Source organism: Trichechus manatus, unplaced genomic scaffold, assembly GCF_000243295.1.
Source record: "Trichechus manatus latirostris isolate Lorelei unplaced genomic scaffold, TriManLat1.0 scaffold00178, whole genome shotgun sequence".
NCBI classification, from domain to species: domain Eukaryota; kingdom Metazoa; phylum Chordata; class Mammalia; order Sirenia; family Trichechidae; genus Trichechus; species Trichechus manatus.
In genome coordinates, this window is record NW_004444114.1 from 2,914,439 (window position 1) to 2,933,184 (window position 18,746).

The following is an 18,746-nucleotide window of genomic DNA, read 5'->3' on the forward strand; positions in this document are numbered from 1 at the left end:
AACCAGAATTTTTATTGCAAAAAGGGAACTTAGAAATCACCCATGACCCCATTTTATAGTCAAGAAAATTAAGGCTCAGTTTAGTGACTTGTTCCAAATCATACTGTAAGTTATTAAAAGGTTATCTATTTCCTATTTAGAGAATTACTGAAATAAAATGAAACACTTATAAAAATCTTATCTATATAATTCAACTCTACTGCAGTTAACAGAGTTGTTGTGTTGCTGGTTGCCATTGAGTCAATTCCAACACATGGGGACCCCATGTGTGTAGAGTAGAACTGCTCCAAAAAGCAGTGACCTTTCAGAAGCAGACTGCGAGGCCTGACTTCCGAGGGGCTCTGGGTGGATTAAAAACCACCAACCTTTCAGTTAGTAGTCGAGCACTAAACCATCTGCACCACCAAGGGACTCCTGTTACCAGAGTTATTAGATACCAAAGTTTTTCTTTTTTTAGTAGCTCAAATGATGTAATTTAAACAGTGACCCACTGAATAAAAATAACTGGCAAAATGTATTTGATATTTAAGGTAAGTATACTGCTATCCGTCTAATTTTCCTGAAAGGAAAAATAATTTTAAATGGAATATTTCATTGTCCATTTGTAGTACTGTTACAATCACTTCAGCTACAGCCAAATAAATTTTCTAGCCCTTTCCAAGGATAAAAGACAAATCAAAATATCTTCCACAACTCTACATTCATCACATACCCAGAATGTAGCAAGTCAAGTCTTATTTTTTAGGATAGCACAGAAAGACAACATGTTTGCTTTACCACATATCCCCAAATTAGACTTGCTATAAATAACAGTTGGACAAAAAAACATAATCAAGCAAGTATTTCTAAATTTTTCTTATCTAAATTCTCTTTAGGATACTGTTGATGGGTTAAAAGAGATCAAACTAAAGATATGAATACATAATAATATTTAATACAAAAAAATCACAAAACAAAATTGCCAGGAATTTTCATTTCAAAAACAAAAATGTGCTTCTCTCTTACATTCTCCTTCTGGGGACTCTTTGTAGTGGTGAGCAAAACTCTGCAAAGCTGGTAATCACCCAGTATTTCTACAGTGCTAGAAGGAAAAGGCTGTGCCACCAATATTAAGGTTCCCAAGACTGGGAAGAGTTTTTGTCTGCTCCTTCTTCTGACCCCACTTTTCAATAATAAAATCATTTCAGTCCCAAAACATGCTCTAACTCTGTTACAACTTTCCGCTTCCTCAAATTTTTTTTATAGGTTCAGGAAAACTTGAATTACCCACAAAGCCCTACAAGTCCTGAACCACCTCTACTCCCATCCTGCTACCTCTCTGACTTCTCACTACTTCACTTGCTCTGGCCTCCCTGACAAAGGGCCGCTGCACTGGTTCTTCCCTCTGCCTGGAACACTCATTCCCCCACATCTACTGGTTTACAGATATCCAATAACCTTCTCACTGAGTCCTCCTGATCATTCTATTTTAAACTGCAATTCCTTACCATGCACTCCCTATCTCCCTTTATTTTTCCCCGTAACTCTTATCACCACATGATACACTATACATTTTACTTACTCATTTATTGTCTGTCCTGTCTCCCCCTACTAAAATGTCAGCACAAGAGGGCTGTTCTGTTCGTTTTGTCTGTTTTGTTCACTGCATCTATAAGAATGTCTGGGACATGGTAAAAGCTCAATAAGTATTTGTGGAATAAATAAATGATTCCAAGTTTGGGAAATAATGCTGTTGTCTATCAAATAATTATTTACTAAACACCAAAAACAATAAATGCAAATAGTGTATTTATAAAATTATGTTCAGCACCATAGTTTAGTGAGTTGTGTCTGGGGTCTTAAAAGCTTGTTGAGAAGCCTCCTAAAGATAACAACTATTGGTCTTTACTCTTCTGGAGCAAAGAGAAAGAAGGAAACCAGAGACTCAAAGAAGAAATCAGTCTACAGGACAAACAGTCTACTTGAACAATGGCCTCATCTACTCCAACACCAGAAGAACTAGATGGTACCCTGTTACCACTACCAGCCATTCTAATCAGGGCTACAATAGATGGACCCTGATAGAATGGGAAAAAATGTGGAACAGAACTTCAAATTCCTAAAAAAAAAAAAAAAAAACAGACCTACTGGACTGGCTAAGACTGGAGGACTCCCCGAGACTAGTGCCCTGAGAATATTCTTCAAACCATGAATTGAAACTAACCCGACATCACCTTGTAGCTAAATAACACACTGGTTCGAAAAATAATGAATTTTACCCCTACGTACTGTGCGTCTTCAAAAAAATCACCTATATGTAAATAAATAAATAAATAATCACCTATATGAGATCAAACAGTCAACAATTACTTTAAAACAAAGATGAGAATGTAAGGGGGCAGGGAAAATAGATTAATTGAAATGGAACAACCAAAATGGAAATAATGAGGATGTTCACACGTTGTAAAGAATGTAACCAATGTCACTAAACAACTTCTGTAGACATAGTCAAATGGGAACCTAAACTATTGTTTAAACCTTCACTGAAAACACAATAAAATAATATTTTTTAAAAAATTCAAATAAGGTAAAATACATGATCTTTAACTTCGTAAGGAATCTAGTTGGAGAAACAGGATTAATATATATGTAGTGATTAGTTAAAAACATGGGCAGTATTAAGTATCACTATCATCTAATTAGGTTTATTTGTATGTGACTCATGCAATCAGCCTTGTTATTCCTGACTATACCTAGTGTATAATTAAGTGCTGAACTGAATGGTATAAATTGTGCATAATGGTATATAATGCTGCATAATTTATAATGGTATAAATTGTGAACTCTGTACGAGTTCAGAGAGAAAAAAATGAAAGTAGTTCAACAGTAGAAAAAGACTAAGGGCAAGAGATGGGGTTTGATAATGAATTTTATGGATACAGACACACGGATTGGCAGTGAAGCGGTGGACAAACATTCCAGATGAAGCCAATCCATGACAGGTAGAGAAAGCATAAAGGAAAAAAGAAGTCAGGATATGTGAGGGATGATGAGAAACCTATCCTAAATAGGATAGAGCATATTCACTGATGAGTAGTGTTGATTTAAGGAGGACAATTTAAGTGGGTCTAGGTAACAGAGAATCTCTGCTCAGAGGACTGTGATCTAGATGGAATCTCATAGCACATACTGTTGATGCTCAGCCTGGATCCCCTGGAACCCTTCTACTGGGTAGTAAACCAATCACCCAGCTCCCTGCACTTCTGCTAATGGCTCACAAGTCATATGAGCAACCTTCTGTGAAAAACTGTCCTTGGGCAATAGAAGTCACTTCCTACCCAGCCTCACACCCCGCCCCCGCAACCCACCCCCCACTCCCCCACTTCCAGAACAGCTAGTAGTCATGACTAACAGATGTGAGGGAGGGTATACAAAAGCCTAGCTGCCTTGCCTCAGGCAGGACAGACTCTGTGGTGCAATGCTGTTCCCAAGTTCCCTCCAGGATCAAGCTGAGGCTAGACTTCACCTGAAACCACATCCTTGCTCATCTCAGTTTCTTCTTCCCAATCCTGCTTCTCTCACTCTCATGCAGGTAACCTTTGAGAGGACTCCCTTAATAAATCACTTGCACATAAATCCCCATCTAAGGCTCTGCTTCTAGGGAAGCCAGACTAAGGCAAATCACTAGAAGAGAATACTACATATTCATGATGAAAACTACATGTGCACAAAGAAAACCACATGGAGAAAGTAATGTTGTAGGTCAATCAGTTTAGAAGGACAATAGAGAACAGTCTGGCTGGTAAGAGGTGGGATGAGGGGGATGCTGTTGTTGGAATTCAGAAATAAGTGGAAGAGGGTTAAAATTAAGCAGTAAAAGAAAAAACATTTGCTTTGATATGGAAAAGACAGAGAACTTGACAGAATGGTCTTGGTACATAGGGAAAAATGGGAGGTAAGTCTTCAAAGTTATATTTTTGCCTTAAAAGGTGAAAGCATTTTTTTCAACAGCATTGTCAATGTTATATCATAAATTTTCTTAAATGCACACACTATCAAAATAGGCTGATGTCAAGCTAACACAAGTGTTTAAAAACTTGAAAAGAATTACAATTAACAGGACTCTAAAATTCTTCCTTATATTTTCAGTCCCTGAATACGCATGTTCAGAAATATGAAGACGAGATTAAATAGTATACCCAAATGTTTATAACAAGTCAGTGTGTTAGATTTTGCATTTAAGTAGCTTAAAATAATCTTACTAAGAGTCAGCAGCAAATTAGTTAAATTGGAAATGCATCAAAACGGTAATATCTGGTTTTCATCTTTTCTTATCAGCTCAGAAGTGTTCAATAGAAAATAAGATACTGGGTGAAGGGTGAGACAGTACACAATACAGGGGAAACTAGCACAACTTGTACAAGGAAAGGTCATGGAAGCCCCATAGACACATCCAAACTCCCTGAGGGACTGAATTGCTGGGCGGAGGGCTGTGGGGACCATGGTCTCGGGGAACAACTAGCTCAGCTGGCATAACGCAGTTTATAAAGACAGTGTTCTACATTCTACCTTGGTGAGTAGTGTATGGGGTCTTAAAAGCCTGTAAGCGGCCATCTAAGATACTCCACTGGTCTCATCCCTTTGGGAGCAAGGGAGAATGAAGGGAATAAGATACAAGAAAAAGATTAGTTCAAAGGACTAATGGACTACAGCTACCAAGGCCTGTACCAGACTGAGTCCAGTACAGCTAGATGGTGCCCGGCTACCACCACTGACTGCTATGACCAGGATCACAACAGAGGGTTCTGGACAGAGCTGGAGAAGGATGTAGAACATAACTCTAACTCACAAAAAAAAAGACCAGATTTACTGGCCTAAAGGAGACTGGAGAAACCTCGAGAGTATGGCTCCCAGACACCCTTTTAGCTCAGTGGTGAAGTTATTTCCGAGGTTCACTGTTCAGCCAGGGAGTGGACAGCCCCGTAAAACCAAATGGGACTAATGAGGTACAGTAGTCCAGTGACAAGGGCCGGAAGGCCGAAGGGGACAAGGAAGCTGGTGATAGGGAACCCAAAGTTGAGTAAGGATATTGTTGATGTGTTGTGAGATTGTTGGCCATTGTCATAGGGAAACATGTAGTAACTGCTAAATGAGAAACTATTTTGTTCTGTAAGCCTTCATCTTGAGTGAGAGTGGCAGCACCATTGGAAGAGCGTAGTCAATGTCACTGAACCGTGCATGTAGAAATTTTTGAGATGGTGTATCTTTGGTTATGTGCATTTTCACCAAAGGAAAGGGTTGAGAAGTTAGAGGGTTGACATGTTGTGGGGTTGTTAACCAATGTCATAAAACAATATGTGTACTACTGTTTCATGAGAAACTATTTGTTCTGTAAGCCTTCACCTGAAGTACAATTAAGTAAAAAAAAAAAAAGCTTTAGAAAAAAAGAAAATAAGATACTGGGTCCTGGATCATAAAAGGAGGGCCCAATGTGAAGAAGAGTATGCTGGTGTGAAATGAATGATACACTGTCTAGGAAAAGAACTTATACCCTACATAAACTTTCCATTTATAATGAGAGAAAAAGTTTGGCATCATCTGTATTTTGCTTTTTGTCTGTTTTTTGATATTTCAGACAAGTTAAGCTTCTTGACCTCTTGATTCCCTCTCGAAATCCATACTTAGTAAAAATGCCTACATATAAAAATGACTATTTTCATTTAATTAGTAACAATTTTTATGTTATATGTCACAATATACAGAACAGAAGGATATTATCAGGAAGAGAATTTTTTAGCAATAGACTATTTTTCTCACTGATTACATTTCTATGCATTAAAATGTGTAGCTAATAGCTAATAGCTATCAAAACATAAAATACATATAACTTTTGATTCAACAGTTCCACTGAAAGGAACTGCTCCTTTAAAAAAAAAAAAAAAAAGGCCCTAAAGAGGGAACTCATTAAAATAAGTCATGCTACATCACAGTAGACTCAGAAGAGCTGATACAAAAGCATGGCACAGAATGATAAATTCAAATGCATTCTTTTTTTCTGTAAAGAAGTTTTATAGATTGTTAATACTAGTTACTAGAAGGGAGAAACACTGAAATCTGCGGAGAGAGAGAGTGGGATACAACTAATTTTTAGCATACACCTCTCTGTGTTTTAATGTTCTTATTACATACATGCATACCTTTAAATGTCAAAAAGAATAATGGGAGTCAAATTCTTTCTCTCCCAAAGAAAGACTATACTTTAGCCTTCCTATGTAATTGTTCTGTTCTCAAAGAATAAGCAAGTAAAATGATTCTTGTTTTGGAAAAAACAGTACATAGAGTACACAAGAAACTATTTTCTTTATGTCATTCAATATCTAAAAATTTTACAGCTCTTCAATAATTTCCAAAAGGCCAAAACATCTAAGATTCTGACACCTGAATTCAGTTTAAGTGTATAAAAAAATTTTCCTATTTGGTTTTAATACCAAATTGATACTTATCTAGACCAGTACAAATAATTTACCCTGTATAAACTCTTTGACTATAAATTCCTAAAACAGCAATAGCAAAGAATAGGGAAGCATTTTTCAAAGTGTTTTCCATAGAATACTAGTCCCATGAGGGGCTCCAAGAAAAAAAAGTTACATAGCTAAATACTTTGGTTTGAGAGGGACCACATATTTTATTCCTCTCTTAAAGACTCACAATACATAATTCATGGAACACTACAAGATATTCTGGAGGGAAAAAATGCTGTTTTCCAAATTTAGCTGAATATACTGAATACTTTTTACTCATCAAAAAAACAAGACTCATTGAAAACTTTCCATGATCACCTGGTAAATGATCAAGCTACCTTCCTCATAAACCTAAAGATCACTCAATCACTCTCCCTCCAATCCCTATTTCTCCTCCCCTTCCCCTCAGCCCAAGACACTACAGTGGTTCTAACTACAGAATTCATAAAAATCACAGGGAACTTGTTAAAATATAATTCTTGGTCCTTATTTCCAGAAATTCTGACTCAGCACAGGAATACGTAGGCTTTATAAGCACTACAGGTGATTTCAATACAGGTCATATGCTGGGATGCTCAAAATGACTGACATATTACAATCAATGAAATGATTGCCTATTTTATTACTGAAGCCAGAGTAACTTTAAAAAATAAATAACAACAGTTCAGAAAATTCAGTCTTCAAGTGAGCATATTAAAAAAAATTACTTCTCTATCCAGGGAATAAAGGAAAAAAGATACAAACTAAGGAAACCTAAACCATACCGATATACTGCCCAGAATATTAAGGCCAAAGGTTTTATCCTACAATAAGAATTCTTAGCCTGAGTCTCATAGAAAAGCTTCAGGAATTCTTAAATTCCCTGAAACCATATACATAATTTTGTGAGTACATGCATACATGCCTTTTTATGGGGAAACAATTCATAGCCTTCAGCAATTCTCATGCTGCTTGATTACCCAATTTAACAGCCATTATATTTTTACCTGAAACAACGCTAACAGAAACTGCTTCTTAGTTAACGCCATGAATCAGACACACAAAAACACATTACTCAGTGATGTTCTCTCTCTCTCTCAGAGCCAAACAAAAAGCAATTTACCTTTGCAGAGTCATATTCAAAGAGCCTGTACACCCCTTAATCTTGTTCTGGGCTTCAAGATGAGTCATTCCATGTGCACTTATTCCATCGATGCTGAGAACCACGTCACCTATTCTTACATTTGCCTGGGATGCCTTGCCGCCATCTTTGAGCTGTAATAAATATATTTTATTAGCAGTGTCACTTTTTAAAAAATAATTAATAATAAGCACTAAGGATAAATTATACTTCTGCTAATAATGAAAGAAAAGTTTATTAATGTACTATTAGAGAAAGCATTACATGGATCCAGAAAAATAATATTGCTTAACATGTAAAGTTATAATTCAAATGATTTTCATGTTTATTTTCTTTAAACCCTTATTGGCTGCTTAAAAAACTAATTTTCAGAGAAATGTTCCTTGATAATCACTCCATTTTTTAAACTATGCAACAGTAGTGTATAATTATTATGAATGAAGGAGCAGTAGCCAAGAAAACTTCACATTTTAGCAGAAGAAAAAGAATTTAACCTGAACGGGGTATTTTATACTCTTCTATAAATAATTTTTTAAAAAATTCTTTAAAAAGCTGTATTTTTGTTTGAACACAAAGGGTAATACAGAAAGAAGATGTACTGAATGATCCTTCCCACTGACCCCAGTTTATATCCAGGATTTGACAGACTGAATTCTTTTAGATCACAGGCCCAAATATCTTTTATACTGGGTGTGCTTCCTGCGCCAAGAATTTAGAGGAAGGAGAAGGAAACTAGTTGTGTCTGAGACTGCCAGACTTTTCATGGTTCTTAATTCCTAACCTTTCTTCCTTGCCCAATAAAAATTTCCATGAGTTTATTTAGTTTGATCTTCTTTAAACTTCATGTGTATATATTTCATTGCTCCATAAAAAAGTAAACAATGTAAAATTACAGTAAAATGAAAGATAATGAAATTTTCATAGCTACCTAGAAACATGAAAAAAGTACAAATTAGAAGAAACCATTCTAATGTCAATGACAAGCTCAGCATTCAGTACATATAATTAGACACTGGGTTGTTGGCAGATAGGTGAGACCAGCCCAAAAAAGAAAGAAAATAATCAGTATTCTTAAAATCAAAGATTTTAGAGAACATTTACTAAAATTACTTTTTGATTTAAAAAACAAACAAAAAACCTATCAGCTCACTGAGCAAGAACTGAGTGCAAAATAATAACTACAGGGAACATTATATGTTCAGTTAGCTTTTGATTATCATCAATGGTCAAATTCTTTCCTTGAAAATAATCATCAAAACAGACCCATCCCAGTACATAAGAACAAGTATTTTGGATCTAAAATTGAGTAAATACTACTGACTGCTAGATCCATCAAGGCAGGGACCATATCTGTATTTCCTCCCCACTGTATCCCTAATGATAGCGGTGTGCCTGACACATTAAAAATATTCATAAAATACATGCTGAATAAATGGATGCCACATATTTGCTGTTTAACAATGGGAAAATCAGGAACAACTAAAACTTTATCTATACAAATAAAACTTTAAAATACTGTATAACTTACAAATATTTTAACATATAACTATCAAGTGACTGACATAATTCTTGAAATTAGTAAGACAAACATCTATAGCAATGACATGGAAAATATAACAGGTAAAAAATGTAAAGAACATTCTAAAATTTTTGGCTACAACAAATCCAATCAGCATCTAATCTCTAAAATCTACAAGATACTGCAAAACCTCAACAACAAAAAGACAGATAACCCTTTTAAAAAATGGGCAAAGGATATGAACAGGCATTTTGCCAAAGAAGATATTCAGGCGGCTAACGGACACATGAAGAAATGCTCACGATCATTACCCATCAGGGAAATGCAGATCAAAACTACACTGAGATACCATCTCACCCCAACAAGGTTAGTATTAATCCAAAAAACATAAAATACTAAATGCTGGAGAGGTTTTGGAGAGACTGGAACAACTTATACACTGTTGGTGGAAATGTAAAATGGTACATCCACTTTGCAAATTGATTTGGCGCTTCCATAAAAAGCTAGAAATAGCAGTACCATACGATCCAGCTATCCCACTCCTTGGAATGTATCCTAGACAAATAAGAGCCATCACACAAATAGATATATGCACACCCATGTTCACTGCAGCACTGTTCACAATAGCAAAAAGACGGAAACAATCTAGGTGCCTATCAATGGATGAATGGGTAAACAAATTATGGTATATCCACACAATGGAATACCACACAATGATAAAGAACAACGATGAATCTGTGAAACATCTTGTAACATGGAGGAATCTGGAAGGCATTATGCTGAGTGAATTCAGTCAGTCACAGAAGGACAAATATTGTACAAGACCACTATTATAAGAACTCAAGAAAAGGTTTAAACACAGAATAAAACATTCTTTGATGGTTATAAGGGTGGGGAAGGAGGGTGAAGGTTATTTACTAACTAGATAGTAGACAAGTATTATCTTAGGTGAAGGGAAGGACAGCACACACTACAGAGGAAGTCAGCACAACTGGACTAAACCAAAGCTAAGAAATTTCCTGAATACAATCAAACACTTTGAGGGACAGAGTAACAGGGGTAGGGGTCTGGGGACCATGCTTTCAGGGGACATCTAGGTCAACTGGCATAACAAAGCTTATTAAGAAAATGTTCTGCATCTTACTTCAGTGAGTGGCGTCTGGGGTCTTCAAAGTTTGCAAGCAGCCATCTAAGATGCATCAATTGGTCCCAACCACCAGGAATAAAGGAGAATGAAGAACACCAAAGACACAAGGAAAGGAGTAGCCCAAGAGACAGAAAGGGCCACATAAACCAGAGACTTCATCAGCCTGAGATCAGAAGAACTAGATGGTGCCCGGGTACCACCAATGACCATCCTGACAGGGAACACAACAGAGTCCCTGATGGAGCAGGAGAAAGGTGAGGTGCATAACTCAAATTCTAGTAGGAAGACCAGATGTAATGGTCTGAGACTGGAGGAACCCTGGAAAGCATGGCCCCCAGATTCTCTATCAGCCCAGAATGAAAACAATTTTCAAGGCCAACTCTTCAGACAGGGATTGGACTGGACTGTGGGACATAAAGGGATACTCGTGAGGAATGTGCCTCTTGCTCAAGTAGATACAAGAGACTAAACGCGTAGCTTCTGTCTGGAGGTGAGATGGGAAGGCAAAGAGGGTTAGGAGCTGGTTGAATAGACATGGGGAATCAGGGGTAGAAAGGAAGAGTGTGCTGTCACAGTATGGGGAGAGCAATTAGGGTCACATAATAATGTAGGTATAAATTTTTGTATGGGAGACTAACTTGAAATGTAAACTTCATCTAAACTACAACAATTAAAAAAAAAAAGTAAAGAACATTCCAAACCCCTCAAATTAAATATTCTCTATCACATACATAGCACTGTATAGTGATTTTATTTTTGTCTTTCTTCTAACAGAAACAAAACAACTTCACTCAGCTGCCTAGATATTTAAAGATAAGAAAAATATTGACAGTAAAGAAATAAATTTCCAGAGTAACAAAACAGATAAAAATTTAAATCATATCAAACTTATCAACATAGCTATATTATATATGCATACACACACACTTTTTATTATTATAATATATATAGTTAACAAAGTAGTTCTAAAATTAAATGGCTTGGATTTCAAGATCACAGAAGTAAATCCAAGAAGAAAGTAAGATAGAATTCTATTACGTATATTTTAAAATACTGTATAGGCAAACATATTTATTAAAATATGAAAGCAATGTATATGCGTGTGTTCGAGAGTAAGGAAAAAGTCTTTAAAAACAACAATATTAGATGATATGGTTTCACTGTATCAAACAATAGGTTCTATCTTTTAATATTTCTTAATTTAAATACTAAAGAATATATTTAATCTAATAATAGAAAACACTAATTGTTTTTCTTTACTGCATATAACTAAATGTGTTTAAAGTGTGAAGTAAATTTACCTAGAAAACAGGTTCTAAAGCCAGCAATGCCACCACTTTCTACGGGACTTAGGGAAAGTCACTTCACTTACTTTATAGGGTCGTTAATAATTATTACATGAGATTATAGCTCAATAAATGTTAGTTATTATTATTTCCCTTGCCTCAGATTACTAAACTGAGATATATGAAGACTACACTAGATGATCTCAAAAGCCTCCAAAGGTGCCTTCCAGTTTTACAAGTTTATCTATCTGTGTGCTATTTGCACAAAAGTACAGCTCTAACCCTAAGATAAGAGTAAAATCTGAAAGATTTTGCTGGTAGGACAACAGGACATCTATTCCCTGCTAAAGTAAACAAATGGATTGAAATTTAGAATCTTAATGAGAGAAAGTATAAATATAATTTATCCTAGATTTTAATTTAGCCAAAAAACAAGCAAAATAATAACAACCAGAAGTAGAACGGGGCTAAACTACCTCACCATTCCTCACTCCAACGGCCTTAAAATTGACACAATACATTTTCTTTGTATGTACCCAACAGAAGCAATCTAAATATTCGCAGTCTAGTAGTAATATAATGGTAATTAAAAATGTAGAAAGAAAATAATCCAATGTTATAACTACATAAATTTTTCTTACTCCTTTGCTCCAGCTGTCTACTAGATTTTGAGGTTCTATGATCTTAAGATGTCCGAGGCTAATTTCTCAGAATAAGCTATCTTTCACAGGGTGTTTTTACCGTAACCATTACCCTTATTTTCAGATCATGGAGCACAGAAAGCCTACAGCCTCCTATGAATTCTGCTTCTTCCTTCAGTAACACACCCAGGAAAATCACTAAATTTTGCTGATCCTTTCATTCCTCTCCCACTGTCACCACCATGCTAATACTAGTCCATATCCATCTTCCACGTGGTCTACTTTAAGAATTCTCTAAAGAACTTCCCTACCTTCAAACTCACCATATTCCCCTCCCTTTCCTCCATCTACACATTTCCAAAATGGTGGCCCTACTAACATTTCACACTGGAGAGTTTCAATCATGTCAATTACCTATCTGTAAAATGAAGCAAGAAAACTTCAAATGTCTTCTGCTTTCTATAATGTAGAATAAAACTCTAGCCTGAAATAACAAGCCATCTATTTATCATCAACCTGTTTCCAACTTTAAAACAAGTTCCATAAGGCCAAGGCCCATGTTTTAGAATTTGCTCTTTTCCAAGAGCCTTGGATATTACATATATTAGAAAAATATTTGATCCGACCATGCTAAATAAGAAATCAAGAAATTAGTAAATCAGTTTAATATGCCAAATTCTAGTAGAAATATTCTTTCTTAATTCACCAACAAATAGAGAAAAGTATAAAATCTTTAATTAATCATTAGGTTAAACTGACTCGAAGTCAAAAATCCAGCCCTATTTCAGGTAGAAAAAAGTAAATCAATTTTGGAGAGTTAGTAATATGTAGTAGTTTTCTAGGACCTCCAGAGAGATGCCACAACTCCCGCTGGTAGCTTTATTTATCTAGCAAGCATTAGAAAGCACTTAACTGTATGCAACCTCAATCCTTTCTCAATCAACAAGGAGAAGGGAAACAAACACCCATCACTATCTGTACAATCTTTCATATATTTTGTCATACAAACTCCTTTCCGTGTAAAGTTTATTGAGCTTAGTGATGTTGTCTTAGGTTGTCTACATTGACAAGATTTCCTAATTCTGCAGCCATCTTTATTATTCTATACCCAGGCTTCACACTTACAGGAGAGCCTAAACTATTACAGTATGTGGTGTGAAACCAATAGAAACACATTTAAGACTGGTAAAAAGGTAACATCTCACTGAACACTCCTATGAGTTTCATTTATCCCCAGAACCACTTCCCTCAAGTCATCCACCCATTAGAAAGATAAATGTTTCTTTTCCCTTAATTGGGTAGGATGTAGCATTATTATGAATTGTGAACAGCCAAGAAAAGACTGTAAGGTTACCCATTATTTGCATAGCTCATTTTTAACTCTGCTTTTGCAAGTCTAAATAGCTTGCATTTGTTTGAAGCAGTAATAACTTTCTGTCATCAGTATGTCTTGTGCATACTTTATGGCTGCTGTAAGTATGTGTGTATTTTATAAACGTATAACGTGTAGGAAGGAAGCAGTCTTGGGAGGCTCCTGGGTCAAGCTCAGTATAAATCAAACTAATCACAAGCAAATGCTTCCCCTTTGATCTTTAAAGGCATTTTTCAGTAATGTCCAATTTTCCGTAGACTTAATTGTAGCTGTATGCTTCTTAAAATACATTACTTTGTGGTCTCACTTAAGTTGCAAGCATAGATGACTACATACGTTGAAACTACCTCGGAGCTCAGTTTCTGTTTACCACTGCAGAAATACAGAATGCTCTTTAAGCAACTGGTATCTTTACTGGGCCTCCCCAGTAACTTAGACAGGAAAGGATCTAATATCAACTACCCATACTAGGACTAAAATTCACTCCTAGGGATAGCTGCACTCTAAAGTTTTTATCTGTAATTATGGATTACAAGAAGATTTCTCTTGAAAAGGACTTTGGGGGAGGGAGGACTTCAGCAAAAAGGCATCAGTCTTCTGACTCCTCCCATTATATTTTAACTAGGAAATACCCAAAGAGTATTTGCTTTAGTCATCTTAGGAAGGTAGCTCCCCTCAGACAGTTTTTTATTATCCTGAGAAATAAATGGCCCAGAAAAAGTAATCAGTATGATTTACTGAGCACCAACAGAAAAGTCAGGCACTGTGAAGGCCCTTTAACTCTTCACCACTATAAGGTAGTTTTAGTCTGTTTTACAGATGGGAAAACAGAGCTTCAAAGTAGTTAAAGACCTGCTTAGGTCCATACAGCAAGTAAGAACACAGGGCTGAGCTCAGGCTTTGAAGTTAGGCAAACATGAGCTAATATTCATGCTCTGCCATTTACTAGTTGTGTTACCTTGGCCTCTTTAAGCCTCAGCCATCTCTCCTTGAAAATTGGGATTATAATTCCATCTGCCTCAAAGAGTTATTGAGCAGATTAAATACAACACAAGTACAGCACACAGCACATAATACATAGTAAATGTTCACTATTATTATCGTTGTTCATTATTATACTACACCACCAATTCAGAGAGGCTGGAAGCCTACTTCAGGACCTCTAAAGCAGAGAGGAGAGCTTTTCAAATTGACCAGTCAGATCTCCCTCTGGCTTTTCCTTTCACTAACTAAAGGAAAGCCAATATCCCTCCTTTATTCGTTCTCTTTCCTCTGTTTCTCTAAGTCTAAATTTCTCCCTCACTCAGCAACGGAGCTTGATATGCCATAGTCTCAGAACACAAGCTCACATTGCCTTCCTTCCCTGCTTACCACTACCTGAGTCTGAGGTGTCCAAACTCCACTCCAACAGGATGGTGAGTTCATGTCACCACTTCCCAGGAGAATTAGGTACTACCACTATACAAAGAGAGGCTTGTATGGACTGAACTGTGTCCCCCAAAAAAGATATGTTTAAGTCCTAACACTCCTGTACCTGTGAATGTGCCCTGTTTGGAAACAGGTGCTTTCTTAAAGATATGATCAATTAAGTCAATGAGGTCCTTCAGAAGTAGAGTGGGAGAACAGGCATGGAGACACACACCCATAGGAAGAGACTTTATGTGAAGATACATCTAAAAGCCAAAGAGTGTCAGGAAATGCCCAGGGCTACCAGAAGCGGAAGATAAGAAAGGACCTTCCCCCAGAGTGGACAAGAGAACATGGCCTGCTGATACCCTGAATTGGGACTCCTAGCCTCCAGAACTGTTAAGACAATAAATTTCTGTTCTTTAAGGTCACCTACTTTGTGGTATTTTGTTATTATAACCCTAGGAAACTAAGATAGAGGCCGAAGGATAAAAATCAATAAGGTGATGTTGGTGAAGAGGTCTTGACTGGGGGTCAGGGAAGGATGAGAATGAAAGAAAAAAAGAGAACACAGCATGGGGGAAAAGAAGAAGTGTATAGATACAGAGGGCACCATAGGGAACCAAGACCACGAAGACAGGGTCATGGGGAATCTCACACGTTGGTAAGCTAGATCCAGGAAGGCACTGTGTCTCTGGGTATGTTGTACATCCATGTGCACATGCACAAAATGATATTTAAATTGAATGAACATCAAAATAATCAACATTAATTATAGGAGAAGATTTTATACTTTTATTGTGGACTAGTAAAATACATAAATGATGATAATTAGTAATTATGATTCAGAGCCAGTTATGTCACAGTACTACTTATATGTGTCATTAAACATGTCATTAACTTAACTATTATCAAATAAAATTTATAACTAAACTCCAAAAAAATGTTTATTTAGCCTCCATATAAATGTGTGGTTTTACCAGTTTTTCTCTTAGAATTTTTTTTTAAACAGCAGCACAGTGTCTTTATAAAACTGCATTAGAAATGAAATATTACATCTCAAGATAGCATACTACTCAGACAAGGATCACAAAAATGCACTAAATAGACATTTATCCACAAAGAAGTATGCTATTTGGGATTCATAAGGTGTTAGAGATACACCTGTTGTTACACTAACTTTTCTCAGTAGCTATCGCCTCTTGAGAATGCCTACATCACAGAAACAAACCTATCACTTAATGCATGGCAAAGAAAAGAAAGAAAGAAATCATTTCAGAGCTTTCACTTTTAAAAGTCAGAACTCATTTTGTCAGATATCATTTTAAATACATCTAGCTGTCTAAGATTTCTCTTTAAAATGAGCATTTAATACAGCTGCTGTTATTACTCTACATTTTTCTATAACGGGGCAAAATGCTTAGCCTAACAGTGGCTCCAATACTGTCTCAGAATTCTTTAATGAAATTTATGCTCCTGAATCATAGGAAATGTTCATTATACACATAAAACCCTCATATGTACCATCCCCTGAAAATAGATCAGCAGTTACAAACCTCAGAAAATAGGTATCAACAATAGAAATAATGTATTGAAAATACATATATCCAAGTACACTATAGAAATAAGCCTTATAATACAGATAATACCATTTTAGTAGTCAGATATATACTAAATAGACCTATTTATGCTGGTTCAAAAGAAACTTACTTTGGTAATGATCTTATAATGTATTACGGTAACAAGCAGGAAACACGCATTTACCTATATGAGCCACAACCAAAGTGCAAGTTTTCAACCTTCTGCATATTTTCAACAAATATGGAATGCATGGAAACCCATGACCCTAACAGCATGGGTATGACAGGAATGCCATCAGACTTAGTAAATGTAAAAAAGGAGCATATAAATATGGCAGCTACAGAAAGAAACACTAACAGTAATTTCCCATGTCCTAAAACCATGGGAACTAACCCATGGGAACATAAAAGCTTCTGTTTTTCTAACAGTGCTGTTACCAAAATTTGGAGACATACACTAATAAAGTTATATCAATCTAACAGAATTTTCTTTGAATCAGAGGAGAGCAATAAAAAAAGGTGTTCTTAAAAAACTCCTGATTAATGAGAAAATTTAATTTTGTTTTAAATGTATTTGCTAGTACCTACTGATTCTAATAGAACAAACACTTTGGACCCAGACACGTGAGCCTATTTTTTAAAGTTTCTGGATACTCACCTCCCATACACTTCCCAGGGTACCATAAATGTGACTTCTTGCACTCTCTGCCAAGAATGTATGAGCATGACACCTACAATAGTGAGCTTACAAAGAACTTGTTTTCCTGCCAAAAATAGGTACTTATCAATCACCCCTAAATATTAGGGATAAACAAAATTCTGGTGGAGTTTTCAGCCACCTGAGGGACTACTAAAGTGAGAAGAAAATTTGAAGTGTTGATTTTTTTCCAAACATACCCTGTAAGGCCTATTTCAAATTCCAACTTGTTTACTATCATTCCAGTGGCTCATTAATCTATGCTAAAATATTATACTTTAGACTTTAACACTGTTCTGTATTAGGCAATTTATTGTTATATACTGCTGTTTCAACTAGTCTGCAAATGCTACTCAACTACATTTAAAACAGCAATCTATAGCTTGGATGTCCAACGTGAGTGTGCCTCTTTAAAAATGGAGGCTACTTTGGATTTTTTAAAAGATCCTTTTCTGTGCAATGAAATGATTTGGCTTTTTACCAGGTCAGAATGATACAGAGAGAAAATGAGCAATCACTGGCTTTTCTTTGTGAGTAAATCTGTAAAATCCTGAATCATATGAGCACTGGTTACTTTAACTATGGCCTTATTTTTTGGCATATGAATTGAACTGTAATTAATTTTACCCAAAAGTTAGAAAATATACCTTATATGGTAGCAAATGAGGAGACTGCCTTGAAGTGTGCATCATTATGCCTTACAAAATCAAACTGAAGTAAGACAGTGATTATGTTCTTTTCCTATGTAGTCACTAAGCTACCTAGGACAAACATGGGGCTTCTGCTGTAACTGGTCTAGTTGTCTAAATACATTTCCTATGACGAGCCCTTATCTACTGGAAAACCGTCTTACTCATTCGGTTAAGTCCTAATCAAATAGAAACATATCTTCTTAAACTGTAATTCACTATTAGGATGCCAAGTAACACATACATTTTACAGGTAATCTATATGCATTTAAGCCCAGAGATTTAATGCCCTCTGTAGCTAATGCATTCATATGAGCCTACCAAAAATGTGAAAAGAATGGTGGCTTGTTAAAACAGCCACCCACATATATCTCAATATCAAACAAATCTACTAACTATAGAGAAATTAGTGTTTCTATGTAGTCCACTCTGGAATAATAAGGGAAATGGTAAACAATGTTACAGGTAACTAAAATAAAGGTTAAAAGGGAATTAGTCAACTTCACCTTAGCCAAGAAAAGATTCACGCTAATAAATGTACACGTCAACCCTCTCTCCGCACTAGGTTCTATTCAGTGATAAGATAAATCCTCTCAAATTGTATGCAAATTGTGTGGATGCATACATGCATTTTCCACTGAGTGGGTCTGTAGCTTTTTCCAGATTCTCAAAGGCATCTATGACCAAAAAAATGTTAAGAACTAATGATTTAATGAAACCTCAAAACGGAGTTCCTCAAAGTGTGGTTCCTAAACCACTAGCACTAGCATACTTCTATGACTAGGGGA

General features: G+C 36.0%; 1 protein-coding gene across 12 annotated transcripts in view; it reads right to left on the minus strand.

The window, feature by feature from the left end:
• PDLIM5 (PDZ and LIM domain 5) overlaps positions 1–18,746 on the minus strand; it is a 250,920-nt gene that overhangs the window by 167,081 nt on the left and 65,093 nt on the right. For all 12 annotated transcript variants that reach the window (XR_002825708.1, XM_023741339.1, XM_023741344.1 and 9 more), the window contains one exon: positions 7,603–7,754. Coding sequence is in view for 10 of the 12 variants with exons in the window: in XM_023741339.1 (XP_023597107.1) it covers positions 7,603–7,754 (152 nt within the window). In the remaining 2 variants the exon portion in view is untranslated. The remainder of the gene's footprint in view (positions 1–7,602; positions 7,755–18,746) is intronic.